Source organism: Gossypium hirsutum, chromosome D10 (assembly GCF_007990345.1).
Source record: "Gossypium hirsutum isolate 1008001.06 chromosome D10, Gossypium_hirsutum_v2.1, whole genome shotgun sequence".
Lineage (NCBI taxonomy): Eukaryota > Viridiplantae > Streptophyta > Magnoliopsida > Malvales > Malvaceae > Gossypium > Gossypium hirsutum.
The window spans coordinates 52,337,426-52,350,446 of NC_053446.1; the positions used below are offsets into that span (position 1 = coordinate 52,337,426).

Consider the following 13,021-nt stretch of genomic DNA (forward strand, 5'->3'; position numbering starts at 1 on the left):
ATTCAACCTATTTAACAATGATTCTATTCAATTCAATCCAAATTCATATTTTTCCAAAATTACACTTTTTCCCCTAATGTTTTGATTTCATTTCAATTTAGTCCTTAAACTCGTAAATCAAAATTCATGCAATTTCATCCTTACCCAAGCTAGCCGAATTTCATATACATCCATAGCAACTCATAAATTTCATTATTTCACAATTTTTACCAAGAATATTTCATATTTTCAATTAAATCCCTAGTTGACAAATTCATCAAAAATCATTTTACAAAAGTTGTTTATCTAACAACTAATGTTCATTTTCTTCCCTCAAACATCACAAAAAAACATGTATAAATTCATGACAAAACCCAAATATTTTAACAGTTTTGCAAATTAGTCCCTAGGCTAGTTATATTAAGCTACGACTCTAAAAACATAGAAATCATTAAAAACGAGATAAAAATACACTTACATGCAAGGTTAATACATAGTCGAACTTTCAAGCTCTCTTAATGGCTTTTTCTTAGGTTAATTTTGGTGAAGATAAAGTGAAAAATGATGATATCCATGTGTTTTTCTTTATTTTACTTTATTTATTTAACAATTTACTTAATTAACCTTGGTATATAACATTTAAAATCATTTAAATGATGTCCATAAAAGTCCACTCATAATATCAATAGTTAATTACAACATAAACCCTTTAACCATTTAATATCATAGCTATTAGATCCCTTTAGCTTATAAAACTCAAGTTTTGCATCTTTTGCAAATTAGTCCTTTTTTCCAAATTAAGCATGCAAACGATAAAATTTCTTAACGAATTGTTTATATAATAATACTAACATGATGTAAACATTAAAATAATAATAAAATAATTATTCACGCATCAGATATGTGGTCCCAAAACCACTATTCTAATTTTAATAAAAATGGGTTGTTACAAAAGTAATCTGAGCCTAAAAGATTTAGCTCATGGTTGTGAAAATAAAGATTGAATTTAATACGATAACCAACATCATTAATAAAAAAATAAGCTTTAAAAGAAGCCCGATAAGAAAAAAAAAGAAAAATTTTGAAATGACAGCTTTCGCCTATCCAGCTCTCAACACAGGCAGCGCAATGTCTTGCGGCTGCCAAAGATGATTGCAGTCATTTCTCTCCTTCTTCTTTCACCCTCGTTCTTGGCCCCTACCCAATACTCTCTATTTTGTCCAAGGTTGTTCGCCCTAATTAGGGTTCCCTGGTTAGCTTTTATAAGTTTCACCTTTTAAGGTAGGTACATTATCCCACGATCCTTCTTCTATTCTCCAGGTGGATATATTTGGTACACGTACATCTGAGGCCAAGAACGATACGCATTAAGTGCTGACTAGGCATCTTGTCGGCATTACCACGACATTTGTGTTGGTAAACTATCCGTACTTTGCCACAACAAACCTTCAACCTTTGCTTTTTTTCTTCCACTCTACACCTGCTAAAAAATTGCCAAACAAATCCCTCCCACAAGCGATTATGTCACACCACTACACCAAAACAGGCTTTTAGTGGCGCTTTTTTATGCCTTTAAAAGCGCCGCAATTTTTAGCGCCGCTAAAAGTATTTGCGGCGCTTTAAGAAGCGCCAGAAAAAACACCGCTAAAGACCAATCCCTTTAGCGGCACTTTTCCCAAAAACGCCGCTAAAAACCAAGACCTTTAGCGGCACTTTTCCCACAAACGCCGCTAAAGACCAAGAACTTTAACAGCGCTTTTCCCGAAAACGCCGCTAAAGACCAGGACCTTTAGCGGCGCTTTTCCCACAAACGCCACTGAAGACCAAGAACTTTAGCGGCGCTTTTCCCACAAACGTCGCTAAAAACATGACTTAAAAATATTTTTTAATTAAATAATATTTATTTCTATCATAAATATTATATTGTGTTTTATTTTTAAAATTTAAACTTTAAACTATATACTTGTAAGGATAAAAAATATTAAATTAAAATTTCTATTAAAATTTTAACTTTAAAGCTAAATATAAAAATTAATGAATTTAAATTAAGAAAATTAAAACAAGTTACATTCTATATTAGAATTACATAAGAAAATTGTTTACATTCTATATTAGAATTACATAAGTTCTGTTTACAAGTTACATTCTATATTAGAAAATTGTTTACAAGTTACATTCTCTCATGACCAACTCTCAAAATCAACTCTTTAAGGGATCTTTTTTCCTTTAACTCGGTGTAACCAAGTTGCAACAAGTGGTTTTTCCATACTTTTCTTGCCATCCCACATGTAAACATCACCTATAGCAGTAGCAGTAGCAGTTGCAGCCCAGTACTTACCAGCAGAAATGCTTATAATTGTTTTCTCACAAAGGGAATATAGCTGTACAAATTCATCCAAATGAACTAAATAAAAGCTTCACTCCAGGGGAAGTTGAAATCAACAAAGACACTGGAATAAAACCTGTTAGCATCTAAGATGAGGATATGAGGAAACCCAATAAAATAATGCTCCATCTTCAGTAATAGCCATGCTATGTACCATCCCGGCAGCTATTGCAACCACAGAACCCAAGTACAGTCAAGGCCTCAGGGGCATAGATGAAGGCTACTACAGCAGGCACAAAATGAGAAATTAATTCAAGAGAGAATCACCATGTTCTCAGCAATATGCGGATTTGCTTTCTCAAGCAATAATGAGATGATGATTGGGTCAGCTTCAGTCTGATGGTTTGATATAAGTACAACGTTGTAACCCTGCACCCAATTGTCTGACAATTAGATCCATAAAAAAGCCAGTTTAAAAGTGAAAGATTCAGCCAGTATTGCAAGCTTCCTAAGTCCTAATTGCACGTAAAAGTTTCCCGAATGTTGAAAACTTAATATGACCATGTTTAGCTTATGCCAATACAAAATTGAAAGGAAAACACCATTAAACTTTCGTTCTAAATACTAATATATAACTTCGGCCTTGCTTGCATAACAAAAATATAAATTGACATGCTCTAAAGCTAATGAAAATTAAGAAATTAAAATAAAATGGACACAAATTTAACATACAAACCTGTTATTTTATTTCTTCCTCAGATGCACGTTCTTGTTAGTTATTAATCAAAGAATATGCAAGTATTGTAGCATGCAGAATAAAAAATTTCATCAACTTACTACCAAGCAGCTCTATGATGGATTAATCATGTTATGATCTTTAACAGTATGTTTGTTCAAAATGTAAACAATGACAAGGACATATTAGTGAAAAAGATGCTGGAGCAAAACTCGGTCTTGTTTAGAGGAATCAAGTAAAAGGAAAAAGAAAACTGAGCATAGTCACCTGCTTAAGCTTCTCCTCTATTTCATAGAAAAGAGAAACATTGCCAACATATGAATTTCTGCAAAGAACATAATACACGGATGTTAAGAGAAGTGATTTTTTTAATTTTATAAAAAGAGACCGAATATGTCCTTCAGTGATTTTAAATATGAATAACATAAATGTTATATGAAGCACATGAAAGAGGGTGAAGATGTTAAATATACAAAATACATGCTTCTTTTTCTTTGCATTTTTGTCAATTCGGTTGATGATAAACAATCAAACATGAAGAAGAGAAAAACTACTAAAGACCCTATGAAACCCTCAATGAAAAAACACAAAAAAGAATGCACAAGATAAGAAACATGGAATAAGCTTAACCTTGGATGCTCTCAAATAGTAGCTAATAATTAAGAAAGAATTACAGTCCCTATTGCACTTCTCTCTCTCTCTCTTTATATATATCTATATCCATGAACCTTAAAGTTTATTACCATGGTTTACAAAATAGAATTATGAAATTTTAAAAATACAAATTCCTTCAGCAAAGCACATGCTTAATTTTCAGGAAGCTTTTACAAATGAAATTGATATCAGCAGAGAAACCGGATACAACAGTATGGGAGCTGTCCACTCTTCTGAAATCAATCAAAGGACAGATATAATTTTGACCAAACATATAGTAGTCAAATGGCTCTCGCAAAGCTTTGTGGTAGGGTTCAAAGACAAAAGGATCCTGAAAAGTTACTGTCATATTTCATGCAGAAATTTATAAAAATCTGTATGCAATAAATGAAAATAAAGTGCATATATTTTCTAAACAGCAGAATCATCTTGAAACAGCATTGTAGTACAATTACCTCCACACCCAAAAGCCAATGGTCAAATGCAACAGTCATGTTTGACAATACAACCCCAACAGCTGCAGGATCTCCACTTTGGAAAACCTAAATGTTGACACATGGAAAAGAATCTTCTTTAAGTTATCAGAGGTACATGTAAAAGGTAAGTGTTGAGTGACAAGGTTTCCCAAATATTGAAATCCTCAGGTGATAAACTATTAAAACCGTGCAGTTTAACTGAATACTGTCCCACCAACTTTTTAGTGCAAATGCACCATTTTTTTTCCTTATCTAAATTCAGGTCCAAACATAACCCAAAAAAAACTAGTTTTTTTCCCCAAAAGAAATTAACTTGATTATGGAGCCATGAAACGAATCAAGTTTGCATGGTAACTTCTGTATATGGGCATTTCCATTAACTAAAACACATAGTGTCAACAAATACATAATTCATAGGAAAACTTCCACAAATAAAATCCATTAATTAAAAGGCCTATGCTATGGATGTGTATTTTGATATGAAATATCAAACACGTCATAGACACTTAAAACTTTGAGAGAGTTATACAGCAATGAAACCAACGAATTCTTCCAATGAAACCAATATCAAACACGTCATAGACACTTAAAGTTGACAATCCAATTCTAACAGCAATTTCTGTTCTATCATTCAAGCATGTGAGTTTTATAAATGCCAAGTCAAGCATATTATTCATTTATAACTATCATTCAAGAGTATCAATGTGCTTTGGCTTTGCATTTCTTTCTTGTTTCAATTTCCTAGTTTACATATGTATATGCCACTGGACTTGTTAAGTGAAGAATGAGAACCAAATTGTTGTCAATGACTGCAGGACATAAGACCAAGAGCATCAAAAGTTTCCAAACATGAAACAACTAATCTATATTAAGCAAGTCAGAAAATCAACGAGCTTATTATTTTAGCTAACATAATTTTCTTGAACAGGGGTAAATTAAAATTTTACCTAATTTAAACGGTCGCCTACTGCTGTAAAATAAACATCAAAACAGGTCCTAACATGAATATGACATATACTGAATAAAAAATTATGTAATCAGCTAAAGAGCAGCTGGACATATACTGATTGTATGTATGTCCAGCTAAAGAGCAGCCAGAAAAACCCACAACATATCCGCATATCAGAATTAAATAAATAGAGGAAGCAAAGTAACTTAAGAGGTTGCATCTCCATTAGTTAGAAGACACACCACAACAGTTAACGTTAAATAAATTAAACCAATTAAATGATTCAATTTGAAGTAAAAGGATTAAGGCGAATTTCAATGATTCGATAAATTAAATTGAACTCCATTTGTATAAACTACATCAGCTGCTATTTCAGATTTATTAACGTTAACTTACCTAAATCCCATACTTGAAACTTGATGTTGTTGTATTGTGCAACCTCTACATTAAATCCAATCGCTGTAAAAAAAAGAGTTCACAAAAATGGTGCATCGAAGCTGTCAGTCATTTAGAAAAAAAATGAAAACCTAAAACAAGAATGATGGGCACATGCAAAAAAATGGTGCATCTTAGCATGAAGAAAACATACACTGATAGGCACATGCAAAATTAGTATTTGTTTTTCACATTGTTCAGTATAATTCGAAATCTACTTTGCCAATAACTATAAAAGTAAAAATAAAAAGCTTGAGAAACAATTGCCATAAATCAAATAAGGCTTTGCTTAAAGCACAAAACAATGAACAAATACAAATAATTGCACTTATCATTTAATTATACCAAAACAATGAACACATACAAATATTGATGAAGTGTAACATAAAGGATTTCATATACATTAGAGAGAAATTCTTCAAAATTTTGGAGAGAACAGATTATTGACCAGCAATACATGACCAAAAAGAAGTAAAAAGAAGAAATTTTAAATGCACCAATAAATACCAAGAGCTCTGCTTCACTTCCAAGTACAAAACAAAATGGGATAAAAAGAAACCTAAAACTAAAAAAAAATGCTACTAACATTGAAAAAGCATTTAAAACAAAGGGTTTGAGATGCCTAAACTTTGAGATGCCTAAACAAAGGGTTATGCCAAAAGGCAGCTTAAAAATTCCCCAAACTTTGCCTTCGGAGGGTGACTTTTGCCCGGTATCTATCGCCATCTCTCTCGCAAGCACGTGTATGGCACTGTGTGCCGCGTAGCGAAGATTCTAAAACTGAAAAACCTTTGCTGGAATTTGAGAGTTTTAAGACGAAGAACAAACAAGAACTGACTTGGCTTTAGTTGGGAAGAAACACAGAGTTGAATAAGCTTCTGGGTTTCTTTCTTGGATGTGGGAAATTAGGGATTTTAGGGGGGAAAGTTGGGGATTTCGGGGGGAGGGGGGAGGGAATTTTATAAAATGGCGCTATTTTTTTAAAAGGAAATTTTATTTGAAATAAAACAACATTGTTTTGCAAGGGTAAGAGGCGCTATTTTTTTAAAGTAAAATAATTTTTTCTGGCCTTTTTTTATAAAAACGCCGTTATTGCTTACCTTTTGTTACGTTTTTGTTAAAAACGCTGCAAAAAATGATTTCATTTGGAATAAAACGATACTATTTTGCTATGCTAAAAATATTTTATTTTGTCTGTTAAAAATTATTAGTTAAGTGATTTTATAAAACATTTATTATATAAGAACTTATTTAGTATATAAATTAAAAAAATACTAATTAATCTAAACCTTAAACCCTAACCCGACCCCGAATTTCTAAACCCTAAATCACTAACTCTTAACTCCAAACCCCTAACCACTAACCCCTAAACCTTATTTAATATATAAATTGAAAAAACACTAATTAATCTAAATCATAAACCCTAACCCGACCCTAAATCCCTAATCCCTAAACCCTAACTCGACCCCGAATGCCTAACCCCTAAACATTATTTAATATATAAATTAAAACACACTAATTAATCTAAATCATAACTTGATACCGAATCCATAAATCCTAAATCCCTAACTGATCTTAACCTTTAACCCCTAACCCCTAACCCATAAACCTTAAATCACAACCCTTAAATCAGAATCCCTAATGCATAATCCCTAATTCCATAATCTATAAACCTTAAAATTGTAACTTTTAAACTGTCCCTAAATCCTAAATTAACCATATATATACTCTAAACCATATATATTAAACCCTAAACTATAATGATAATTAAATTAAATATTTTAAAATTAATACTATCGTATCTTTTACAATTATATTTGAAATTATTTAATATATAAATTAAGAATCAATCTATGTACCCAAAAATTTTAAAATTATTTTAAATAATAGTATTTTAATTTCTCCATTTTACATTCGCCACCCACCACTCACCCACCCTAACGAAGTACCCAACGTAATTCGATTATTGATTGCAAATACAAGATATTTGCTTTCTTCTGCAATTGGGCTATTCAGATAAATTAGACCTACCTATCCACCACTACCACTATACCGCCTGAAGCAACATTCGGCTCTAGACTCGAGACCCAGCTAACACTTTTTGTTATTAAGAAAAAACAAGCAGCTTTTTCTTTTCGGGAGCAAATCGTCCAACTAACCCCACCGACTTTACTAGCTAAATTGAATCCCAACTTCATTTAATTATTTTCTAAAATTCAATATTTAATAAATTTTATTCGAATTTCATTTGTCCTTTTCATTCATTTTCAGTTCTTACTCTTGAGTAGGTACTATTAGGTCATTGTTGTGTTCATGTTTGATTAACTAAATATAAAATTATTTTTGGATATAAAATTATTTTTGTTAATAAAATTATCAATATATAATATTATTTATCACGATATTTAGTGTTTTATATTGCTTTCTGTGATTTATTTAATCGAACTATCAAAATTTATTATTCTTATAAAAATTTATTCTATTTTTTATTCTTTACAACACAACAATTTAAGTTTTATGATATTTTATTTTACTCATAATTTAATATATTTTTCTAGCAAAGTAGTTTAAATAAACTGTGATTGAAAAATAATACTAAATAGTTAGGAGTTAGGACGACTTCTCTTTAATAAAAACATTTTGTATTAAACAATATTATTTGTTATCATTTAAATGTAAATTTGACCAATATATAATAAATACAATGAAATATCAATTTTTTCAACTTATAATAAAAAAATATAATTGAAACATTAATTGAGAATATATCAAAGAATGAGATAATAGAAATGGTTTTAGATTTTATTATTAGCGGCGCTTTTTCAAAAACGTCGCTAAAGGCCCGAGCATTACCGACGCTTTTTCAAAAACGCCACTAAAGGTCCTAGCATTAGCGGTGCCTTTTCAAAAACGCCGCTAAAGGCCCGAGCATTGGCGGCGCTTTTTCAAAAACGCCGCTAAAGGCTCAAGCATTAGCGTCGCTTTTTCAAAAACGTCGCTAAAGGCCCAAGCATTAGCGGCGCTTTTTTAAAAACGCCGCTAAATGCCCCCAAAACTCAGAAAACGGTGTAGTTGGGCTTAGGCTTTTTGCGACGCTTTTCAAAAAACACCGCTAATGCTTATTTTTAGCTGTGTTTTCCAAAAAGCGCCGCTAATGCTTAATTTTTAGTGGCGTTTTTTGTCCAAACGCCGCTAAAAGCCTGTTTTGGTATAGTGACCCCAAAATAGGGCCTAAGAGTTTTAGGGGTATTTTAGGAATTTTAGCCTTCAAGTGTTTGAAATTCTGTAACATGACATATCGGTAATGTTTTCAATTGTGGTTTTTATAAAATTAAATCAATTCTTAATAATGAGTTTTAAATAGCTTTAATTTTGAAGATAGGACTAATTTGCAAAAGAGTTAAAATTAAGAGCTTTTATGAAACAATTTGACCAAATAGTTTTCATGTCAACTTCTCCTCCCCCATATTGGTGTCATCCCTTTGTTTTTCCTTTACTCTCCTAATCAACTTTTACTTTTAATTCCTAATCCTCTTTGATTTCTATCACCCTTGAACCTTAAAACCTCTATTTAAACCAAGAAAATCACTCAAAAACTTTATCATCTACATCATCTTCTCCAAACGTGGGTTTTTTCAGATTCGCGTCAAAGCTCATTTTTCTTCTATCAAAGGTAACCATTCGACTTTCTATGAGTTTTAAATGATATCTAGTCCCTTAACCTAAATTTTTAGCCATTGAAATGTACGTTTTAAATAAAAGCTGAAAATCGGGTTTTTAATGGCAAATTTTGTGTTTGTGGATAAAAAACATGGTTTCAGAGTGTTTTCCAATTAGTTTTAACATGATTAGGAGGCTTCTAAATGTAACACCCCTAACCCGTATCCGTCACCGGAACAAGGTTACGGAGCATTACCGAAGTTTTCAAATCAAACGAACACAAATTTCAAACATTTCAAATCATATCAATAGTCATATTAAAACCAATCCAAATCATACATATTGCCCCTTATACGAGCCCTCAGGACCCTAAAAACATGTTAGAAACAAGTTGGGACTAAATCAGAAACTTAGAGAATTTTTCAAAAAATAGTGAAAATTTTCAACACTGTAGGCGTCACATGGCCATGTGCCCAAGCCATGTGGGCATTCGAAATAGGGACACACGGCCGTGTCCCAACCCGTGTCCGTGTAACTCACTAACTTGGGTTACACGGCCAAGCCACATGCCCGTGTGTCAAGCTGTGTACCCTTTGAAATAACCGCACACGCCCGTGTGCCAGGTCGTGTTGTAAGCCGTGTCGCTCGTCTATGTACCACACACGGCTGAGACACCTTCTTGTGTCTCTACCTGTGTAGACGAAAATATACCATTTTACAAGCCATAACAAGCCACCAAAAGATTTGCAATCAAATATACCTCAACAAGTATACGTAGATACGGAGGTGATTAATTTGAGACATTCTCTTTGCCTTGATCTAAAGTCGTACGAGGTCTGTCTTGATCTAAACAGATAAATTTAACTTAATTCAATAGATATTTTATTCAAATTAACCCAAAATCATATTTTGGTAGAATTACCATTTGCCCTTATACTTTTAATTTCTTTACAATTTAGTCCCTAGCTCATAAAAATTGAAAATCATGCAATTCCACCACAACCCATCATAGTCGAATATGATTTAGGTCCCTAGCAAGCCCTATATTTCATTTATTTCACAATTTCATCATGTATAATTTTCCATTTTTCAATTTAATCCTTATTTGACAACTATCAACAACTATCCATTTTCTATCATAAAAAATCAACAAAAAACTTATATTCATTCATGGAAAAACTCTAATCTTTTAACATTTTTTCAAATTAGTCCCTAGGCTAGCTAGATTAAGCTACAACAATCCCGAAAACATAGAAATAATTAAACACAGGACAAAATATCTTACCAATCAAGCAAAACAAGCATGGTCAAACCCTAGCTATGGTTTCTCCATGTTAGAATCAATTGAAATGTTTTTGTGAAGAAGATGGACATATAATTCTTATGTTATTTTATCAATATTAATTATTTTACCTTTATAACCTTATAAAATAATACTAATTTCAAAAATACCAAGCCAACACATTCCAATATTACCATTAGTGGTCTAATTACCATATAAGGACTCTTACTTTAAGGTTCTATAGCTATTTAATACTTTTAGCTACTAGAACTCAACTTTTGTACTTTAAGTGATTTAGTCCTTTTTATCAAATTGAGCATGTAAATGATAAATTTTCTTAACAAAATTTTTATTCGATACTACTATCATGTTGTAGGAAATAGAATAATAAAAAAATAAATATTTTGACGTCAAATTTGTGGTCCCGAAACCACTATTCTGATGATACTAAAAACAGGTTGTTACACTAAACTTACTTTAAAGTTTTGTTAAGGATTTCTAAGGATTTAATAAATTTTCGTGAAATTTGCCACAAACATGTCGAAAATTTTGATACTATGAATTGAGTATTTTTTAGTAGTTTAAAGGTTGAGAATCAGTCGTAGGTGAATGATTAGAAGAATCGAATTCGTTTTAGGCAAAAAATATTAAGTATAGACCGAGATATTTGAGTTTCAAGTTTGTTAGTCAAAATTTTAGTTTCTTGAGGAATATAGCTTAAGCTTATGTTTTTGGTTGGTTTAGATGAGTCTTTGGCTCAGTTTTGATTGTGTATATTGTATGGTTAATATGTGTAAAGCATCGGAACCGTTGGAACCTTCTACGAGCAAGGGAAAAGACAATGAAAAGCTAGTTTAAGCCTTTTGCTTTTCGACAAAAGCGTAATTAGTGTGTTTGGAATTGCTACTTGTAGACATAATTCTTAGTGTTGATTGAGAGCTTAGGAATAGCCTAAACTTGTATCCTAAGTTCCAAGTGTAAGCTTTCTATTTTCCTTTTTTTAGTTTTGGCAAATTATGCAAATATATGAATAACTATGAATTGATTATTATGAAGTAATATTGTGAATTGCATTGTATTGTGGGTATATAAAATATGTCAAATTATAGTAATGATGTTGTGTTAGCGATATAAAAATGTGCAATGAAAGTGTGTAAAAACTGGTAATTATGTATGTGTTGCACTAAGGAATATAATGCTAATGTATCAGGTTTTTGTATGTGACAAACTGATTTTAATGCACTCATATGTTGACAGATATATGATGGCTCAATTAGCATTATTGTGGCACTTTATAAGCAATTAAATATGACTTCGATAAGCATGCATTATGTACAAGTTTGAGATATGAATTGACGAATATGAACAGAGATGATGTACATTAAATCGGTAATTAAAAATGTGTAATTATGATGTGGACATTTTGGTTTTGTGACCTTATGAGATCGTTGGATATAGTTGTCATGCCATAGGATTGTGAGTACTCACCTATATGTGTTATGTGATTTAGGCGTTGAGGCCCTGGGACATGTTGGAGAGGTAAGGGAATGTGAGCTAAGCTCCATTCACTGGGACATGTTTGGTGTGTTGGAGATTGCTAGCTTATGCTTCACTTTTGGGATATTTTCGACTCTATGATTCAATTGGTGTGCTAGAGATCCATGTATCCAATGAGTGATGATAGAGGTCACTTTATGTTTCATAGCCTCTAGTGCCAATTTATCATTTCAATATGATCCTATATGTTATAATAATACGATAAGAGACGGATGCTTTTAATTGTGAATAATATGTTAAATGAGTTGATTTTAGTTACATGAAAATGTTAGTATATTCTCATAGTAAATTGTTTATGTAATTGTGGATTGGGTGGTTTTTATATAACTTGTGAATGCATGTGAATATATAAGTTAAACTTATGAGTTATTAAAGCATGTATATGTTGTTTTAATCTTGACGAACTATTGTTAAATGAATTAATAAGCATGAACAAGTAATTCTGACTCGAATGGAATATGGTTATGCTCTTGATTGACCTTTGACATTGTGTGCACATTGTGGTTACTCTGAGCAATCACTGAGCTTGTTAAGCTCACCCACTCCCTTCTTAAACTTTGCAGATTAGTTGTGTGACTGTGTGAGTGGTGTGGTTCTGAGGGGTGATCCAAGCAAGTCCATTTTTGTTATTCATAGGTGTTTATTATTTGGTTATGTTCTAGGAATAAGGTAATGTGGTAGTCTTTGTGCTAGTGGTGGATATGATATTTTGAGTTGTCTCCAGGAGATAATTGCTCTTAGGATTTTGGGATTTGTTTCGTAATATGTTGACTATTTCTTGGATTTTCTTTTGATGTTTGAAACTATTATTATGGTCGTTTCAATGTTTATTTGATAATGATATGATAGCATGTTGAACTGGTATGAGTTGGAATGACTTAAATGCTTAAAAATATTGTATTTTTCAGGACTGGAGTAGAGGTATCCATATTCATGTTTTAAAAATGATATCTCTGTATTTTCAAAC

The 13,021-nt window shown here is 31.9% G+C and overlaps 1 protein-coding gene across 15 annotated transcripts; it reads right to left on the reverse strand.

Annotated features, from left to right (window-relative positions):
- Positions 1–2,033: 2,033 nt before the first annotated feature.
- On the reverse strand, positions 2,034–6,570 carry LOC107915096 (uncharacterized). 15 transcript variants are annotated; one of them, XR_005919726.1, is made up of 7 exons: positions 6,142–6,569; positions 5,517–5,579; positions 4,151–4,237; positions 3,309–3,366; positions 2,633–2,734; positions 2,442–2,530; positions 2,034–2,360 (listed from the first exon to the last, which is right to left on the reverse strand). XR_005919726.1 is itself a non-coding variant. In XM_041103246.1 (5 exons), exons 2-5 carry the CDS (start codon positions 4,187–4,189, stop codon positions 2,330–2,332), a joined length of 261 nt encoding a protein of 86 aa, XP_040959180.1. In that variant the 5' UTR covers positions 4,190–4,237; positions 5,517–6,499; the 3' UTR covers positions 2,034–2,329. The 15 variants fall into 15 exon arrangements, 2 of the variants coding, with proteins under 2 accessions (XP_040959180.1, XP_040959179.1); XR_005919724.1 differs by having other exon boundaries at positions 6,184–6,499; XR_005919729.1 differs by having other exon boundaries at positions 2,442–2,734; positions 6,184–6,531.
- Positions 6,571–13,021: the final 6,451 nt, after the last annotated feature.